The sequence below is a fragment of the Choloepus didactylus genome, chromosome 8 (assembly GCF_015220235.1).
Source record: "Choloepus didactylus isolate mChoDid1 chromosome 8, mChoDid1.pri, whole genome shotgun sequence".
In the NCBI taxonomy this organism is placed as follows: domain Eukaryota; kingdom Metazoa; phylum Chordata; class Mammalia; order Pilosa; family Megalonychidae; genus Choloepus; species Choloepus didactylus.
Window position 1 is genome coordinate 105,548,631 of NC_051314.1, and position 19,984 is coordinate 105,568,614.

At 41.3% G+C, this 19,984-nt stretch overlaps 1 protein-coding gene across 7 annotated transcripts in view; it reads right to left on the reverse strand.

The window, feature by feature from the left end:
- Positions 1-19,716, reverse strand: part of ARNTL2 (aryl hydrocarbon receptor nuclear translocator like 2) — a 90,067-nt gene extending 70,351 nt beyond the window's left edge. For 6 of the 7 annotated variants that reach the window (XM_037847364.1, XM_037847362.1, XM_037847360.1 and 3 more), the window contains exon 1: positions 19,486-19,716. In XM_037847364.1, the coding sequence (XP_037703292.1) occupies positions 19,486-19,555 (70 nt within the window). In that variant the 5' untranslated portion in view covers positions 19,556-19,716. The remainder of the gene's footprint in view (positions 1-19,485) is intronic. The other variant, XM_037847361.1, reaches the window with a different exon arrangement.
- Positions 19,717-19,984: the final 268 nt, after the last annotated feature.

Below are 19,984 nucleotides of genomic sequence, written 5' to 3' on the forward strand. Positions count from 1 at the left end.
TGCATAGTGGATAGTGATTAAACGTACAAATATAAGAAAATTTCTATCTGAGGAAGAACAATTGAATGTCAGCATTGCAAGATGTTGAAAATGGGATGGAAAAAATACATTTAATGCAAACTAGGGTCTATGGTTAACAGTATTACTGTAGTGTTCTTTCATTAATTGTAACGGAGGCAATTTACCAAAACTAAATATCAGTAAGAGGGGTGTGCCAATTTGAATGTATTGTGTCCCCCAAACGCCATTATCTTTGATGTAGTCTTGTGGGGCAGACGTTTTGGCGCTGATTGGATTTGCTTGGAATGCACCCCACCCAGCTGTGGGTGATGACTCTAATGAGATACTCCCATGGAGGCATGGCCCCACCCATTCAGGGTGGGCCTTGATCAGTGGAGCCATATAAATGAGCTGACTCAAAGAGAAGGAACTCAGTGCAGCTGTGAGTGACGTTTTGAAGAGGAGCAAGCTTGCTGGAGAGGAACGTCCTGGGAGAAAGCCATTTTGAAACCAGAACTTTGGAGCAGACGCCAGCCACGTGCCTTCCCAGCTAACAGAGGTTTTCCGGATGCCATTGGCCATCCTCCAGTGAAGGTACCCGATTACTGATGTGTTACCTTGGACACTTTATGGCCTTAAGACTGTAACTGTGTAGCCAAATAAACCCCCTTTTTATAAAAGCCAATCCATCTCTGGTGTTTTGCATTCTGCAGCATTAGCCAACTAGAACAAGGGGGATTTAAGGGAAGGGTATGGGATTTATATTGTTGTTGTTTCTCTTTTTCTCTTTTCTTCTTCTTTCTTTGCAGAAGAAATGGAAATGTTCTGATACAGACTGTGGTGGTAAATGCATATCTATACAATTATACCTGGAATCATTAATAGTTTACTTAGGTTGGACTGTATGGTGTGTGCATAAAACTGTTTAAAAAATAAACAGAGGGATACAAGTGCTGGAGAAGAGGTGAAGAGGGGGATGTACCAAATCACTGTTGGTGGGGAAGTGAAATGGTACAGCCCCTCTGGAGGGCAGTGTGATGGTTCCACAGGGTACAAATACAGGGTTGCCACATGATCCTGAAACCCCATCATTAGACAAAGACTTGAAAGAACTGAAAGCAGTGACACGAATAGGCATTTGCACACTGGTGTTTATGGCAGCAGTAGTCATGATTTGCAATGGATGGAGATGGCCTAAAGGTACATCAACTGATGAACGGAAGGGCAAATCACGGTGTATACATACAAGCGGCAGCAGAAGGGAATGAAGTCATGTGGCATGCAACTAGGTGAATGAAGTTTGAGGACATTATGTTGAGTGAAATAAGCAGAAAATAAAAGGACAAATAATGCATGGTCTCACTAAAATAAACTATAATGAGCAAACTCTGAGAATTGAATTTGATTGTACAGGTTATCAGAGGATAGAAAGTGGGCAGATATTGGGCAATCGATGATTAAAAACTACAGAATGTTCAAGTAAGGCTCACTGTAAAGGTTCCTAGACTGTAAGCTCTTACAGCAATCACATCTATTCCTGAGTTTTAACTGTTATTTGTAAATTCTGAGGTTTCTGTGTTCTTTGTGCATAACTTGCAAATCCCTGGAACACTGGGTATCTGTGTGACACCTGAGACTCAGAGTTAGAATTCTGCAGCTCTGAAAGTCAGCATTACCCCATACAGCAACTATTAAAGAAACTGAATAAGAGACCAGACTCCAATTAGAGATATGAATGAAAAGGACCTGGTTAGAACTAAGGTAAATCAGAATACAGGGTAAAGAATGATATTGTCTGTATTTTTAAACTTCAGCTTCTGTGTGAGACCAAAGGAAGAGACATTTATTTGGTTTAAAATTTAAATTTTCTGTGATACACTATCTAATTTAACCTGATTGGTCTAATTTAACACTATCTAATTTAACAACCCAAATACATGGAACCTAGAATAGGGAATGAGATCCTATTATTCTGTGTAGGTTCATGTATACCTGGATACATTCCAAAGTATTCTGGGCAGAAAACAAAAGAGTATTTCCAAGGTCCCCTTGAAGATTGGAGGAAAATGTGGAAATATTAAACTTCCCCATCTGGGGAATTCCTGATACTCTCTCAGGCACTAGGGACTCCCAATTGATTAAGCCAAGCCTTCGATCTTGAGGCTTGCCTTTGTGAAACTTATTTCTGCAATGGCGAAGGTAGGCCTGCATGTAACTATGCCTCAGAGCCACCCCCAGAGAGCCTCTTTTGTTGCTCAGATGTGGGCTCTCTCTCTAAGCCAACTCAGCAGGTAAACTCACTGCCCTCCCCACTACGTGGGACATGACTCCCATGGGTGTAAGTCTCCCTGGCAATGCAGGATATGACTCCCAGGATGAGCCTGGTACTGGCCTCATGGGATTGAAAATGCCTTCTGGACCAAAAGGGGGAAAAGAAATGGAACAAAATAAGGTTCCAGTGGCTAAGAGATTTCAAATAGAGTCAAGAGGTCATTCTGGTGGTTACTCTTATGCAAGCTTCAGCCAGATATTGCAAACTATCACAGTATGCCAAGCCCCAACAAACAGTAATCCTGACAATCCTAGGGAGGGCACTGGACTCTAAGTATCTATAAAAATTTTTTAGTAAGTTTATTTTTTCAGAAACTTAAGGCCTCCAGATTGGTCCCATGTCAGCTAAGCCCTGAAACCCAGGAGAACCAGTCTCTCCAAGAACATCAACCAGCTTCATGCCTCTACCCCATAAGATAAACACCTCTTTCCAGCATGAAGAAATTAAAATGGTCATTGCCCAGATATCCCTTAAGACTGAGAGAAAGTTCAAATGAGAGGGAGGAGGTGTAATTAAGAAACTGGATTTAGCAAATGACTGTGAATACTGACTCATTATACAGATATTTCTTTTTAGTGTTTAGTGTTTTGGAATGGCCAGAAGGAAATACCTGAAGCTGCTGAACTGTAATCCAGTAGTCTTGATCTTTGATAAAGATTGTATAACTATATAACAACAACAACAAAAAAGTCAGTTGCCCGTGTTTGTATGGATCTACTTCTGGATGTTCTGTTGTTTCACTGATCTATATATCTATCTTCGACAATACTACACTGTCTTAGTTAACCTACCTCTATTGTAGCATGCAATAGTAGTGATCAATAAGAGAGAGGCGTAAGGGGTTTGGGGTCTTCTGTCTTTTTATTTCTTTTTCTGGAGTAATGCAAGTGTTTTAAAAACGATCATGGCGATGAATACACAAATATGTGATGATACTGTGAACCACTGATTGTATACTTCGGATAGATTGTATGGTGTTTGAATATATCTCAATAAAAGTATCTTAAAAAAACAATTATACATACTAATGGCAAAGTGCCCTGGAGAAGGGCAGGTGATGAGAGGGGAAGACTTTCTCACAATTTCATACACTTCTAGTGAGAATGAAAATTGGTATAGCCTTTCTAGAGAGCATTTTGGAAAATTTCATCAAATTATACAAAGATGTTTAAATCTTTTGACCCAGTAATTCTATTTCTTTGACCTTATCTAAACTGATTAAAGATGTGTATACTTATATTCATCAATATTCATTAAAATATTTCAGAGTAAAAATTAGAATGCAATCATATAATGGACTACAATAAAGACTTTAAATAAATTATTCTCAAATAATCTATTAAATAGTACACACTATACAAAATATTAAGTAAAAAGGCAGAGTACAAAACTAAAAGTATGTACAGTCTGATCTCTATAATTTAAAAAGGATATATATAATATATACATATATATGTTTGTGTATATTTAAAAACAAGAAGTAACAAATATATACCATGGTGTTAACATTGGTAATTTCAGGGTGTGAAATAATTTTGGATGATTTTCTTGTTCTTCTTTATATTTTTATTTTATGAATTTTCTATAATTAACATCTAGTACTTCTTTAATTTGGAAAAAATAAATATGCCCCAAATTTTTGAGTGTTCCTCACAAGCCCTGGCATTTCTTTCAAAGGATAAATTCGTACTATTATACAGCTCTGCTTATCGTTTTCTGAACTCAAGGAACAAATACTGACTCCTGATGCCATGAACTTTGCAGTTGCTGAAGATCCGAGAACACACTGAGCCACTTGCATGGAACATCGTAGTGTTTTCCTGAAGAGAAGGGACAGGGAGTTCCTAATGAAATGCACAAGACTCCAGACTGACCTTTGTCCTAAACTGTGTGTGAAAGAGAACTCTGTTGGCACAAGTACTTGAGGGACTTAAGTTTAAAAAAAAAAACTTTCACCAGAGTTCCCTGCGTATCAGTTCCCTTGGTGGCTTTGATCACATCAGTGACCCACACTGATAAGTGGCTAAAAGAGTAAGTTAGGGGCCACGCTTAATGCATTGGAAATAGCGGTGGAATCTGAGAGCCTTAAAGAGCTGCTGGTGGTGGCAGGTAATAGTCAATAGTCTACACCCGCTTTTCCATGGGAGTGACTAGTAACCCTTGACAGTCTGTGCTGATTGCTGAGGACTTTACTAAGGAAAGAACTTCTTGGCTCTATGGCCCTGATATAGTATCAGGAACCAGGCATCCTCGCTCAAGCTCAAGCCCCTGCGGCAATGAGAACACTGAGCCCTTCCACACCACCCGAGGAGCCCACCCCCGCCGCAGACCATGGGACCGAATGGCAGCAATTAGGCAACACCATGCACAGCATAAGCATTTTCGTCCAAGTGCTCCCCCACCTCGCAGTGTGGCCCTAGACAAGTGGTTTGCCCTCTCGGTGCTTTGTTCCTCACCTGCGAAACCAAGGTTATGATACAGACTAGACTGACTGCAGAGATTTCATAAGAAAAAAATGAGACACATGTGGACGCACTCCGCAATCGACAGAGTTCTGCCAGGCAAATATTAGGTGGGATATTAATTATCTGAACTGTGTATACTGGACTCATGGTCAGGTATGACAACCAAATGAACATCAATGTGCATCTCCATTCTCATGCAAACGGTCAGATTGAAAGACGGACGCTGTGACTATTAAAGATGACTGAAGTCTAAGGGGGGGGGGTGGTCAGCTGCAGAACTACATTAGGTCAGAAATACAGTCCCAGATAATATAAGGATTTTCATGTGGAAACTGAGTTATCAGTGAAATATAAATTTCTCCTGCCCTCTCTGAAAACAGTAATACAAGACAATCAATAAGCAGACAAACACATAATTCATTGCTGTGAATTAAAAGCAGTGCGCTATGAGGATATTTAACATGCAAACCACTAACACTTTGATCACTATACAACCAGATTTGATTATCTCATTCCATTGCTTAAAATCCTACTGTGGCTCCCCACTGAATTTAAGATGATGTGAAATATAAGGTCTCTCCCAGCATGGCCTGCCCATCTAGCCTCATCCCAGACTACTCTTACTCACATGCCAGGCTCAGCCACAGTGTTCTGTGTGATGCTCTACAATGGCTCTGCTTCTCTGCACATGCTCGTGTGTCTACCTGGACTGCCCTGTTCCCGAAAGGGGTCAACATAAACAGGCCAGATATTATCTCCTCCTAGAAGCCTTCCCTGACCACTGCCATCCCCCTCACCCGTACCCACCCACCCACACACACACACACACATACCTGACTGCTTTTCTAAGTATTACAGTTGTATTTTGTAATTGATTCTGTCATTGAGTTTATCCCACTTCACAGTCATTATCTCTCTACTAGTCAGTTACCTCAGCAGAAATAACTCGAGGACATGGACCATGTTGTTTCATTCCCAGCTTAATACAGTCCCTGACACATAACTCACACTTCACTAAACAATTCAGGAAACAATGGATTATTCAATAACTGGTGCTAGATCAATTCCTTAAATATTCAGAAAACATTAATGAAGTTCAATGTAAGGAAATAAAGCCAATTAAAATGTAAGAAAAACATATACGAATATTTATATAATCTTAAAACAAGAGTAGATTTTTGAATTATGACACAAAAGGTAAAAACCACAAAAGTAATGACTACCTAAAAAAGTTAAACTCTAAATCAAAAATCACCATGAAATTAAGACATTTAAAAAACTGGAGAAAATATCTGTGGCATTTTGCCTGACAAATAGGTTGACATGCTTTGTAAAGACCTTGTAATTAATCCAAACAGCAGTGGAAAAAATGGACGAAGCACAAGAACAGATAATGTAAAAAGAGTACATACTGTTAATTTTTAGGAAAATAAATGTTTGACCTTACTCCAAATAAAAGAAATGCACATTAAAAGAGTAAGAGCCTCACTTGTCTATAAAATTGGCAAAGATGAAAAAGGATAATACCTGGTGGTAACTGGGGTTCAATGAAATTGGTTCTCTCATAAAGCAGTGGTGTGGTCAGTCCGGGAGTGGTCTAGTCCACAGACAGGAAAGTAGCATTTTTACTGATAATGTTCTGAATATTTAATATTATTTATAATTGCATTAACTTTTAATTTACATATTGAGCTCTCACAACACACTGTTGATTCATTCATTTATATGTTAGAACTGGAATTGATATTACAGATGGTCAAATATAATTCCTTATTCCAAAAAAAAAAAGAAAACAGAGTTTCATAGTGATGAAATTACTTGCCCTTTATCATACAAGCAGATAGTGGCAGATGAGAAACTACTGTGTAGGTTTCTTGACCCCCTAAATACAGCTCTCCCTGAGTTAATCCAAGTCTGTCTTTTCTACACCCTGTTGTTAAGCCATGTCTTTACCATTTCCTTTGACTATTTTTTCTTTTATTTTTACACTTAAGTGCTGAACATTATTTTTTTTCCTGTTAAGGTTAATCTTCTTTGGTATGATTCTAACAGCATCTTTTTGGATTCAGATTATGTCTAACAGATTGGCTAAGTATCCCTGGAATACGCCATCTGCAAAAGTGACCAGAATGACATTTACTTCTTCAAACCAAATGATTGACCAGCATGTTGAACAAAAAAAGAAAAAGAGAGAATGGCAGGGGAATTTACTCCCTGTGGCCAATACAACCTGGGCAAAGCGAGAGTCCAAGTCAGAGTTACAGAGGAAGGCAAAAGGCTGATGCTAGGGAAGAAATACGGATGGTTAGGATGGACTCAGACAATCACTGAGCAGATAGGAAGCCTGAACTAGGCTGGGTTGGAGAAAGCAGTCTGGGACTAAGACTGTGAACAATGCAAGGGTGTCAGAGAGCCTCGGGGATTAAGTTGTGCTTACTGAAGACTAGGGTGGGTCTCAGGGCTCAAAATGAGCCAGAGAGGATCTGGTTACCTGTCCCTCCTACTAGTAAGGAAGGGCCAGGGATTTCCCAGGCTTGCTAAGTGCAAAGACACCTATATTCCAGAGGGTGTTTGAGGTCAGATGTGGATTTGCTTATATTGCTCCCACTGCCCTGTGGACTGAAGATGGCCTCAGAATTAGCAAGTGCCCTGGATCTCTTCCACAGTATAGACTAAAGCTCTCCATATCTGATCATGAGGGCATGTCCTTCAGGGTAGAACTGACTTCTAAACCTTCGAATGGACTAAAAAATCAGCTCTCCAGTTTGTAGCACAACCAAGTGGAAAGGATATACTGTGGTAGGAAAAGAGCTACCCTACTTCCCTGTTTAGATGGTAGGCCTAGTGAGCAGTACTTCTCAGCAGTGGTCCTATAATGTCCTGGAGATCATTCAACCTGAAATTTTCATTGAGTGCCTACTATGAACCAGACACTGTGCAATGGGCAGGGTGACCAAAGAAAGAGACTGTCTTTACCCTCATGGAGATTAAAATCTAACAGGTCCTCTGGGTGTATCCTGGAGATCAATTAGGTATTAACCAATGGCCTGGGTGCTGCAGGTGGATGCAGGGGAAATAGTAAGGCCAAAATTATTGAGAATGGTATCATTTATGTGTATTAGTGAATAAAATTCAGTACATAATCTTGAAGTTTTAAGGTACATGGCCCAATCACTTCCTACGTGGCATTCGATGCCAAAGATGTTATTCAAGCATTTGACTTATTTCATGTTTGACCACATTTCTGAATTTGCATTTGAAGACTGTCTTAAAAAAGCACCCTCAAAAATCAGGACACCAACTAGAGCCACATCTGATAAGAGACTACGGGAGCAAATACTTTATCTAGCATCAATGGACAACAGCCACATAACCAGAGGAAGTGTCAGAATCATGAATAAATGCGAAAGCAAAATTCGAAAGCAAAGAAGCAATATTAATTGTTACACTCTGGAGATGAGATAAAGTGGAAGCCAGTAGGAAGGTAAATCGAATTTTAGGAGCCAGGAAGATCAGAAACATGCCAAGAGGTTTAGTATGAGATGAGTTTGGGCATACAGTTCAGAATAAGGCCAAAAACAGTCATCAAGTTCTATAAACTGTAACAGTTCCCAAGGTTGTTCATTTGTTCACACATTGTTTCTCATCTGATGGAGTAGAAAAGTGGAGAATTTTCTTGGCTAATTTTTTATTTATTATTTGATTCAACTATAATTAAGAGTTGCCTTTTAAATATCTGGCTTAATATGGAAAAAATAAACTGGTTTTACTACCAAAGATAAAAAAACTGATAAAAATATTTAGAGAAAATCCCAAAAATATCTGGTTTGGTTTTCTTTAATTTGCAATAAAGACTAATAGGAGAGAAAAGGAATCAAAGAAAACATTGTGTCCAATTCACCCACTCGCCTTACAGATAAAGAAAGTGCAGCTCAGTGTGTGAGATAATATGCCCAGCTGTGTGTCATGTCACAGTTTAAATAAAAGAAAAAGAAACAGAACTTAAACACAACTGCCTTTGTTGAGAAACAGTTCTCATACATGCCTCACTCTTAATCACTACAAAAACTCCAAAGAAACGAAACACACTTAGCATGAACTCCATAGCCAGGGAGGAAGATGCCTTTTTGGAAAGGCAGTTGAGGTGCTGCACCGATGCCTTAAGGAACGCTACAAACATTGTGCCTGGAGTTCAGTGAGGCATTTTACAAAGATGGAGACTAGGCGGCTAGATATGTCCCAGCCAGCAACCTGAAGCCTCTATGGTAGCCTTCAGCAAAAACTGGAGACAGATGGATTAGAAGAGCTGTAAGGCCAGAATACCAGTTAGGAAACCAACTGCTGCAGTGTGACAAAAATGGGGATAAAACGACTATTGTTGGTGGGATCACAGGTGCCACTGCTGTCATGCCAACACCACACCACCAAAATAAAATAATCTTTTACCGAATCCTCACATGCTGGGCAATATACCTTCACATACCTTATCGTATACACTCCTTACAATAACCCTATGTAAGTTACTGTCTCGGTTTAGCCTGGGAGGAAACTGAGGCTCAGAGAAATTAAGTAACTTGCCGTGATGGCCTCTGTGCTGTGTCAACTGGGCTAGGCTCCAGCCTCCAGTTATGCAAACACATGAGGGTATTTTGTAGAGGTGATTAAAGTTTCATAATCAACTGACTTTTAAACAAGGAAGATTATCCTAGATAATCTGGGTGGGCCTGATTCAATCAGTGGAAAGTCCTTAAGAGCAGAGCTAAGGCTCCCCAAAGAAGAAATTCCACCTGTGGACAGCAGCTTCAGACCGTGAGAGTTCCAGCTTCTCCTTCCTGATGGCCTGTCCTATGGATTTCAGTCTTGCTTGGCTTTCTCCACAATTGCATTAGCAAATTTCTTGAAATAAATCTACTTATTAGCGTATCTCTCCTACTGGTTATGCTTCTCTAGCTGAACCCTGACTGATACATTTGCCAAAAATTGCATAATTATTATGTGGAAGAGCTCATATTCTCTCAAAGCCAAATATTCCAGTACTCCACCCTCTCTCCTCACCAAAGATAAATACAATTTTAGACATCATGACTTCACAGAAATGGTACCGCATCCAAATGTCTAGCAGGCTTTGAAGGAATGTGATCTAGGGCAAGGTTAAAATGTTAAAAGCTTTGGAGGCCATCTGCCAGTGTTCAACTCCTAGTTCTGCTACTTACTAAACAACCCAAGCTTGGACAAGGCACTTAATCTTTCTGTGTCAATTTCTCCATCTGAAATGTGGGAATAATAGTCATACCTACTCTTCAGAATCTTTGACAATTCCATGAATTATACCAAGAACACATTTAGAACATACGTAGCACAGAATAAATACTCAATCAGGGTTAAGAATTAGCTCTTCAGGCAGGACAGGATTTAGTCTTCCTCTGAAAACAGCTAGTGGACAGGCAGAAACTGTCTGAAACAATTGTTCTGGGCTCTGTACAGCATCCAGGAAGAGCAGGACAGAGACTTAAGAAACAGGGATAAAAAACTGTGAGTAACACACTCTACAGCAGCAGCAGGTGCCCAGCCCCCTCCTGGAGGTGAGCCACCTCGGAACAGTCCCTGGCCGTCTGCTGTAGACAGAGGGGTTCATGGAAGACTTCCTCCCCCAAAACAGGGTGGGGGGGCAGCCACGGCAGGATATGGATCACGGCTCTTGATCTGCAAACTTAGATCACTGGATCCTGGCTCTGAGTTTTAGCCCACCCCAAACAAGGACCACCCTGGACACTGCTTCAACCCCACCTGTGACAGGGGCAGAGCTGAAGGCTATTTAAGGACACACGCTGTGGGGAAGAGTTTGCCAAAGAGCCCCACCTGCTGGGCAGGCCAGGCAAGCACAGACTCAGGGAGGAGACAGAAAGGTTTTTAGTGTCTTTCCTGACCCTCTCCCTCTGGAACTGGTCTGTGCCCCCTTTATGGGTCCCTGGCCCTGTTTAGGCTGGGAAATACTGACCTGGGTTGACCCTCCTTCCAGAATTGGCCCGCCAGGCAAAAGTAGCTAGAGGCAACAAAAGGAGAGTAAAAAAATAAAAACAAAAAACAACAAAATAAAACAAAACAAAAAACTGTAGAGACAAAACAAAAACAAACAGAACAGATCAAGACTCCCAGAGAAGGAACAGAGGAAAGGAAGGTTTCTCCGGAGGGTGAAACAATTGGAGAAACAGAGCAATCTTAAAAATTGTACTGCACACCCAGGGCAAGAATCAGATGTAGAACAGTTGAATAACTCTGATCAGTAAAACTCGGGCAATACCAAAGTTCTAGAATAAGTTGAAAGTGTCAAAAGAACAGCCATAACACAAAACCAATCAACAATAAAACCTGAAACAATAGAGAGAAATGAACCTTCAGAGTAAACTCATCAACATAATCAGATTCCTAGACATCAGCAAAAAATTACAAGCCTACCAAGAAAGAGGAAGATATGGCTCAGTCAAAGGAACAAAAGTCAGAGGAGACACAGGATTTGGAACAACTAATCAAAGACGTTGAAACAAATTTCCTGTACCAATTCAAGGAGATGAAGGAAAATATGGCTAAAGAGATAAAGGATATTAGAAGACCTTGGATGAGCATAAAGAAGAATTTCAAAGTATGAAAAGAAATATAAGAACATATGTGAAAGAAAGGCACAACAGAAGAGATAACAAATACACTAGAGGCATACAACAGCAGATTTGAATAGGCAGAAGAAAGAATCAGTAAACTAGAAGACAGGAAAATCAAAATCTTATAGACAGAACAGATAGAGAAAAAATGGAAAAATTTGAGCAGAGTCTCAGCTCTGCTCGTGAGTGACAGCACAAAGCACACAAACATACATGTCATGGGAGTCCCTGAAAGGGAAGAGAAGGGAAAAAAGGCAGGGAGAATATTTGAGGAAATAATGGCTAAAAATTACCCAATTTTTAAGACATAAATATACATTTCCAAGAAGCGCAACATACTCCAAACAGAGTAAGTTCAGATAGACCTACTCTGAGACGTATACTAATCTGAATGACAAATTTCAAAGATAAAGAGAGAATCCTGAGAGCAGCAACAGAAAAGCGATTCATCACATAGAAGGGAACTGCAATAAGACTAAGTGCCAATTTCTCGTCAGAAACCATGGAGGCGAGAAGGCAGTGATATGATATATTTAAAACACTAAAAGAAAAAAAACTGCTAGCCTAGAATTCTTTATCTGGCAAAACTGTCCTTCAAAAATGAGGGAGAGTTTAAAATATTCACAGATAAAAAGAATTAACTATTTAGTAGAACCTGGGTGAGAAAGATAAATATTAAGCCTTTGAAATGAGGGAGCGGAAACACCCATGATGACTATAAGGAAATCGGAGTCATGGGAAACCACTCAGCTGTGATGCAGAACGTAATCAGAGTGATATAAGGCCTGAAGACTGCTTCCATGACTATGACTATTCCAGAAAAGGCCAATATTTCATAGGCATTATAAACTAATCCAAGGAAGGGTGAAAGCAAGAAACAGCAGTTCATCAGAATTTCAGTTCCACATCGAAATAGAAAAGCCTCCTAACTTGTTTTTCACCTGATTGATCCCAATGCAAAAGAAGAACTGCAGGGTTCAACATTTTTAACATCAGCAGGTCTTCCCAAAAGATGCAAAAACTTATTTAGATTTGAATGGGCTAGATTCACATCAGTGTTACACCTGGGAAAACAGAGCACAACAAAATATAATTCTTGCAGGTTATGAGTAAGTGGAAGAGTTAATATTGGCCATTGTCACAATTAATGCAAATTAATCAGGTATGATTGGATATGCCAAATTCTAAACAGAACCTACAAAAGAACCTATAAAAGATACCTGGTTCCTGACATTGAAGGAATCAACAAGAACAGATACCTTCAGGTTAACTTTGGGGAAAAAATTCATTAGTGTCCATAAAAATATTTGTGTGTCCTTTCACTGAATGGCGACTATTCTAGAAAGAGGAAAGAACCTTTTTAAAAAGGAAAGCATTGATACTACAGCAGGCAAGTGTTAAAATTCCATAAACTGAAACATAAAATGAATTTTAAAAGTAATAAAACCCAATGTGGTTCTCTAAGCAGGACATAGTAATAATGATGAGCAGAATCTAAATGTTCTTCCTAGAGAAAAAGCTAACAAAAAATGCCTTTTAAACCTTTTGAAAAGTAATTTGCCATATATGCCTTCTAAAACTTGAGGTATGAATTTGAATCTCTCTATGATAGGACTGCTTTGCTTATGATCACTTGTCCCAGAGGAGATAAGGTTGTTGAAAGGAATAGCTTAGCCAAGGGTGCTAACATTTTACGAACTCAAGTTGAGAATTAAAGAAAAGAACAATTGCCCTTAAGAAGCCACTAGCATCATGAGGCATGGAAAACTGAGAATGGTCTCTCTTTTCTAGGTCAGTGCGGTGGCCTGGGTGACTTTATAAGAGATGGCCTACCAAGAAAGAAATATTGCTTGTCTCTATCACAGTGTAAACACAGCCTACCTTAGGGTACCATGTAACTCAGAGAGGAAATGCAATTCAGAGAAATAAGTGTTCAGAGAAATCAAAGTAGAGTTGTATACTGTGTTCAATATTCCAATAAAAACTTTTCTCTAGATCTTTGACAGAACTATTATTTATTGTCACAATCTCGTATTTGGACATCTATTGACACCTACTCTATAAAGTGTTCAATAAATTTCAGTTCTGTAGTATACCAACCTATCTTTTAAACTCTGAATTTCTGTAAAATACACTTACGGCTTTGGTACTATCTAGGCATAATGATTTATTCTCCCTATATTCTCCTCCTCTAAGAAAAAAAGATGACGAGGTATAATGATGAGGCTTGACAGAGCTTCTGTTTATAAGTGATTTCTAAGCCAGAGATCCTCTGAACACATATGAATCAAAAATAAGATGAATTTCTTCTGATGTTATCGCACAGAGGTATTTCCATAAGTGCTTTTTCACATCAGAAGCATGTTCAGACATGCAGAGCACTGGGCTCCTTTTTGTTTATAAACCATTGTTAAATGTTTGTATTGGAAGTCAAGTCTGAGGGCATTCTTTGGCTTTGTCCCACGGAGCTGCTTGGGAAGGGTCTGTGAGCTCTGCATGTTCTTCTCTGAATGCATGCCTGGAGCATATCCCCAACAGAAGGTACATCAGTGGTGGGGACAGACAGGAAAACATAGGTCGTTATGTTGAACAGACTTTGGAAGTCCAGCTACCTGCTTCATTACAGCTACCCTGTAAGGGGAATAAGTGAAATAATACTTGTGATGCTTTTCAGAAGGATGTGAAATGGATTTAAAGATATAAGCAGCTGCTTTTTCAGAGAAGAAAAGAAGATGAAAGAAAGAGGCCCAGAAGGCTTGGAGTAAGACTGACAGCCAACCTGGCAGTAAGCAAGACCTCTGCTTTCTGGGGGTTTTTCCTGATTGAAAATACGCTGTGACTACACTTTCACAGTGACCTTAAAGCTCTGTTGTCAACCAGGAACCAAAAAAGCAAACACATGTATCTTTTTTTGAAGAACAAGAAAATCACCTGCTTCTAAGATAGGCTTTCAATCTTAACTGTCCGTGCTGCATCACAGACCTGAAAGGGGAAGCCCCTGAAAACACTTAACAATGCAACTTTGGCAGCCCAATTTTTCCTTTTTCAGTTTTCTATCCAAAACCAGCTTTCCTCCAAGCAGATAAATGTTTTTCCATTTCCATATCTATTCTCTTTCCTGAAAGACCCTCTTCTCTGCTTATCCAAGAGTTATCTATCCATCAATACTAAATTGGCACCTCTTCTGAAAGTCTTCTATGATTCCCTCCCCAAACATCCTGATACAATTTTTCCCAACTCTGGGAAAGGAGAATAACTCCTCACAGTTAACCTATATATCTTACCATGTTCCATCTTGTATTACAAATATTTTGGCTGCATGTCTTACCTAGTCTAATAAATTTTATAAGCTCCTTAACCCCTTCTCTTGCTTTATTCATTTCTCCATCTCTGTTTGCCTGGCTCAGTAGTAAGTATTGCATTTAAAGGATACTTCATGAATGAACCAACCCTGTCCACACCTCAGATAAACCATCATTCATTTAAAAATCAACAAACCTTTATTAAACACGTATTAGGTGCAAGGAAGTGGTGACTGCAAAGATGAATAAGAACCAACCCTGCCCTCCTAGGAATGTGCAACCTATGGGTGGGGCTAAGAAACCTAAATAACTTCTGGCAAACAGGACAAGTGTTATTACAGACACACAAAAACTAAAATGTGAAAATAGGAGAGAAGAATCTTTTTGAAAAGATGGTTCTGAAAAGATTTGTTGACAGTCAGATTTCACTTAACAGTTTTAATCATTATCTCATTTAACTCCTGCAACAACCTTATACGTTAGGTGGATTTACCTACCTTTTATAGATAAGGAAATGAGCTCAGAAAAGTTAAGTAATTTGCCCAGGGTCACACTGCTAGTAAGTAATGAAGCTGGCAACCACACTCTGAACTGCCTGGTTCCAAAGCTCATGCTATTTTCCCACACCAGACCTCCTTCTCCACAGGCAGATACAAAAGAAATGACAGCTGAACTCAGCCTTCAAGACCACGTGATCAGACACCTTCAGGCCAGTCTGAAGGGAGGGCAGGGGCGGGCCAGGAACAGCCAAGAGCCTGCGTGAAGGAAGGCACGGAGGTGGGAGAGTGTAAACCATGTCTCCTCACATAACTGAGCACAGCATAGGACAAAGTTGGGGGTGTTTTGGAATAAAAGGTTAGTGGATGATTCTTCACTCCTTGCAATATGGTAGGAAAATATGATAAGTGTATTTCTTATCTACCTAGACAAATACATAAAATAGTGTAAGCAAAATATTTTGAATGCCTTGGAAAACTGCTGTTTTGTGACAATAATCTTGACCTTCAATTCTAATTATCCTATAATGCAAATCATGTTGACTGAAAGAAGAGAATAATTCTCTCTTACGTTTCTTTTCTTTTAGCCTTCTTTGTTTTTATCCCTCTGGAAAGATACTACTAGCGAATCAAACCATAGGATTAGAGACCAGAGAAACTAAACACCAACAATTTACTTAGATAAATGTCAAATTTCCAATTGACATTGACTGCCAACCAACATTTAAGTGTTTTCATAGGAGAATTAATATGGTTTTTAATTTTCATTTTGATAAAATATTGATTCTAATTTTATGTATTATGATATATTAGTTGATTTTGATTATAGCTTTTTATTTTAATATGATATACCTGGACTGATTTACACATTTTAAGTAAGTTTAAAAATTGAGTGGGTAAATGAGATAATATACCCTAAAGTGGTATAATATAAATAGCATGTTTCAGGGACCAGCAATTATGACAGTGCCCAGGTAAGAGAAGAAAACAGGGTGTGGGGCATGCATAGCTAAGTGTCTCATAAGTTATTAGTAAACAACCAGAACATCTACATGCTACAGAGAACATATCCCCGCTATGGTCCCAGCACCAATAGGAGCTTAAACTATAGGCTTATTTCTTCCAGCTTCCTGGCACTGGGAAGGAAGGAGACTGGGTGAGGTTGGGGGATGGCGGGGTGGGGAGGAGTAGAAGAGCATCAGGGTTTTCGCACCAGGGTAACCACTCCAGCTGGCAGACCTGCCAAAACCAGGACAGGAAATCACCATGGCACAGAGCAGGCAGAGCACTGGGCTCACTCTCAGTCCTGGATAATGCTGATGACGCTGCTGATGCTGACTAATGACCCAGATCCCAAGCACCTGAGTGACAGCTGCCAGTGGAAAACTGGAGGTCTTCATCTAAACAGAACAACTGAAATTAAATGTCATTACCTTGTTTATGATTTCCTGAACACTATGTATAGGGAGAAATTTCAAAAGGATGCTATCTATAATCAGTGTTCACCACACAGAAAGAGATCATGTTTTTTAGAACCAGGCAGCCTTTCTACAAGGAAAAAGAACACTGAAATCACTACATTTACTATACTAATATTGTGTTAACATGCATTTTACCATTAAATTGCCTCCCCCTGCACCCCCTGGGGAGTCAGACTTTGGCCAGGTGGCAGCCTGTACCCTCTCCCCTCCCATTCCCTCCTCACCTCCATCCCTCCTCCCACGGCTCACTTTTTCCCAGTGCTCTTTTCCTTCCACCCTCTCATTTTCCTTCCCCCTTCCCTCCTTCACCCCCCTCTCCCACATCTCTTTTCCTTTCCTTCCCTCCTTCCTCACCCCCTTTTCCCCATCTCCTTCCTTCTCCCTTCCTCCTCCACTCTCTTCTTTTCTCTTTTCCTCCACTCCTCTTTGCCTACCTTCCCTCCTCTCCCTATCCCCTCCCTCTCATTAGCTCTCCCCATCTCTCTTTTCCTCCCTTTTCTCTTCCTCTTAAACCAGTGAAAAATAATTAGCTCATCCTCGTTTATCTTGAGTAACGCATTTCAGGCTGAAACTCTGCCTAAGGATTCAGGCCAGAAACACAAGTTTATGAAAATGTGATTGGGATATGACTTTTGACTTCTGAGTCACAAAAATAAACCATATCCACTGTAATTGCGAAACTACCTCAAAAGAGTTGGACTTAATAACTTCAGAGAAATTTCATGGATGGAAGAAAAGGGAAGGTGAGCAATCTGCCCCACAGATGCCTGGGCCCAAGGTCCTCTCCAGCAGTATTGGAAATGTGCTGTTCCACCAAGACTACATCTCCCTGCGTGCCTCATCTTGATATTTACATAAACCTATCAACCGTAAGTGAACAGGCAATTATGTTCAGCACCAGCTAATTTTTGGTGGACATCTCCAAAACCTGCTCTAAAGTTTTGTTTTGTTTTTTTAGAAGTGGAAGAAGCCAAACTTTGAGTCTCCCACCCACCAGCAATTTTAGATTTTTATTTTACCATGGGAGCCCTCTCAAGCTGCCTTCAAAAAGAAAACCTGCAGGATTTTGTATCAGGAATATATGGCCCTGCATTGGTACATAGAGACCTGTTCTTTTTTCCCTGGGAATGCGGAGGAAACCAGTAACATTTTTTTCACCCTTCTAAGTCACAGAAAGAGGTGCCTGGAAGTGAGCATATTTGCTCATCAGCACCACCATTTGAGATTTCTTTTTTTTCCCCAGAAAAACCAAAATATTCTTTCAATTTGGCCAATTTCAAATGCCACGGGACAACATTATCTTAATGGACTAGATGGGACTCAATTTCACAAAGCAAAATTGAGCTGTAAATAACTATAATTATTAATCTAATGTTTATAGAGCACTTATTAGTCAAGTACTGGGCTAAACACTTTATGTGAATTTATATCTCATTTAATCCTAAAAATACTACATGGCAGATACCATAATTATCCCCATTTTACAGAGGAGGAAACTAAGGCTAAGGGATTTTAAATAACTTGGTCCTGGTGACAATAAGAAGTAGAGCTTAGTCACAACTTAGAACAGAAGAGTTTCTGAGCTTAACACTATACATACTGCCTTCTCTTTTCAGCAAAGGTTTTACCCAAATCTTTATTGCACCAAGAAAGACTATAATTATTCAAAAGATAGAATTTTGGTTATCTCATGATCCAAATTCTCACTTCCGTATTAGAATTTCAAAAGCCACCTCTTCTCATTGCTCCGTTTCAGAGAAGAATCTGAAACGATATCACCATACTCCAAAAGGAAAGGGGAGATTTAATCAACTGCTTCCCCGAACTTCTCTCGGTTAGTCTTCCTTTAGCTCTTTCCGAGTTTTTTCCCGCCTCTCATTTGTCTTAAATAACAGCTATTTTATAATCATCCGATAATTGATTCCATAATTGTAGTCCCAAGGAAAAGACGATAAAATATCGCCAGAAGGTAACAGAGAGAGTGAGAAGACACAGCAAAGCTTCCAATTCGATTCACAGAAATACCTCAAAAATAAAATAAAATAAACAAACTCTGCTGGTGGCTTTACTGAAGCAGTAAAGGTAAAAGACCAGCGCCGCCTCTCGCTTACAGGAGGCTGTTTTGGAGCCGCGCTCACCTGCGCGCCTGTCCACCCCGTGCGGGGCAGTTTTTGAAGCCGGGAATGGAAAGCGAATATTGTCAGCTGAGAGGTTATGGGCTCGCAGAACCCGAGCTCCTTCGAGGGCTGATGGCAAACAGTTTATAAAAAAGAATGAAGAAGAAATCGAAGAAATCGAAGAAGCCCACGCAGGGAACCCGGGGCGGGGAGAAGACTGCACACATCAAGTAGGGCGCCCGGTGTTTGGCGGAGAGAGGTTGCTCGCCAGCTCACCTTCGCCAAAACGTCCAGCCCGGGGCGAAGAAGCTGCCGGCAACCCTACAACCCGGCAGCAATCCCGGGCTCCGCTCCCCACAGCTCGCTCCCTCGAGGACGCGTGAGGTGCCAAGCGGCACCTGTGCCCCAAGGGACGCTCTTGGTCCTAAACTGAATAGGAGTTGATGCCGGGCCCCGGGCAGCGCGTTCCCGCGGGGCCTGAGGGGACGGGCACGGTCCCTTCCTTCTTAGCAAAGTGGGCAGACCTGGGGTCGTCGCCCCGGCCCCTCGCCCCTAGCCTGGGCTGGGAACACCGCGGGCTCCGCGCCCCCCAACCCCCCTCTCCTCATCCCTCGCGTCTAGCGCTGCGCCCCCACCTGGAGTCGCCTCCGTCGGCGGGCCGCCAGCAGCCTCACCTCCCGCCGCAGCCTCCTCTTCCGCAGCCATTGCAGGAGCCACCCGGCCGGCTCCGCAGCCTCGGGGCTGGCAGCATGGAGGAACCCCAGGCCCGCCCGGCCCCGTCCAGCCCCCGTCCAGATCTGGGAGCAGGGTAGCGCACCCGTGGGGCTCTGCCCGATGCCACGGCGGCCACCCCTGCAGCCTCTGGGCGCACAGCCAGCGCGGATTCGCTGCCTGGCCGGCCCTGGCTACTGAGCATGCGGACTGGAGCTCGCCTGCTCGCCCGCCCTCCCGCCGGCTCTGGGCGCCGCCGGGCTCCCGCCCAAGAGAAAAGGGCCCCGGCTCAGGGTGGAGTCGCAGCGGGCACTGCTCCAGCGACCCCTTCCGCGAAAGGCAAAGCACGGGAAAGCCGGCGAGGTAGCACCTGAGCCTTTCTAGAAGGCAGCCTGTTTAACACAGGTTTCCACGAGCACATCG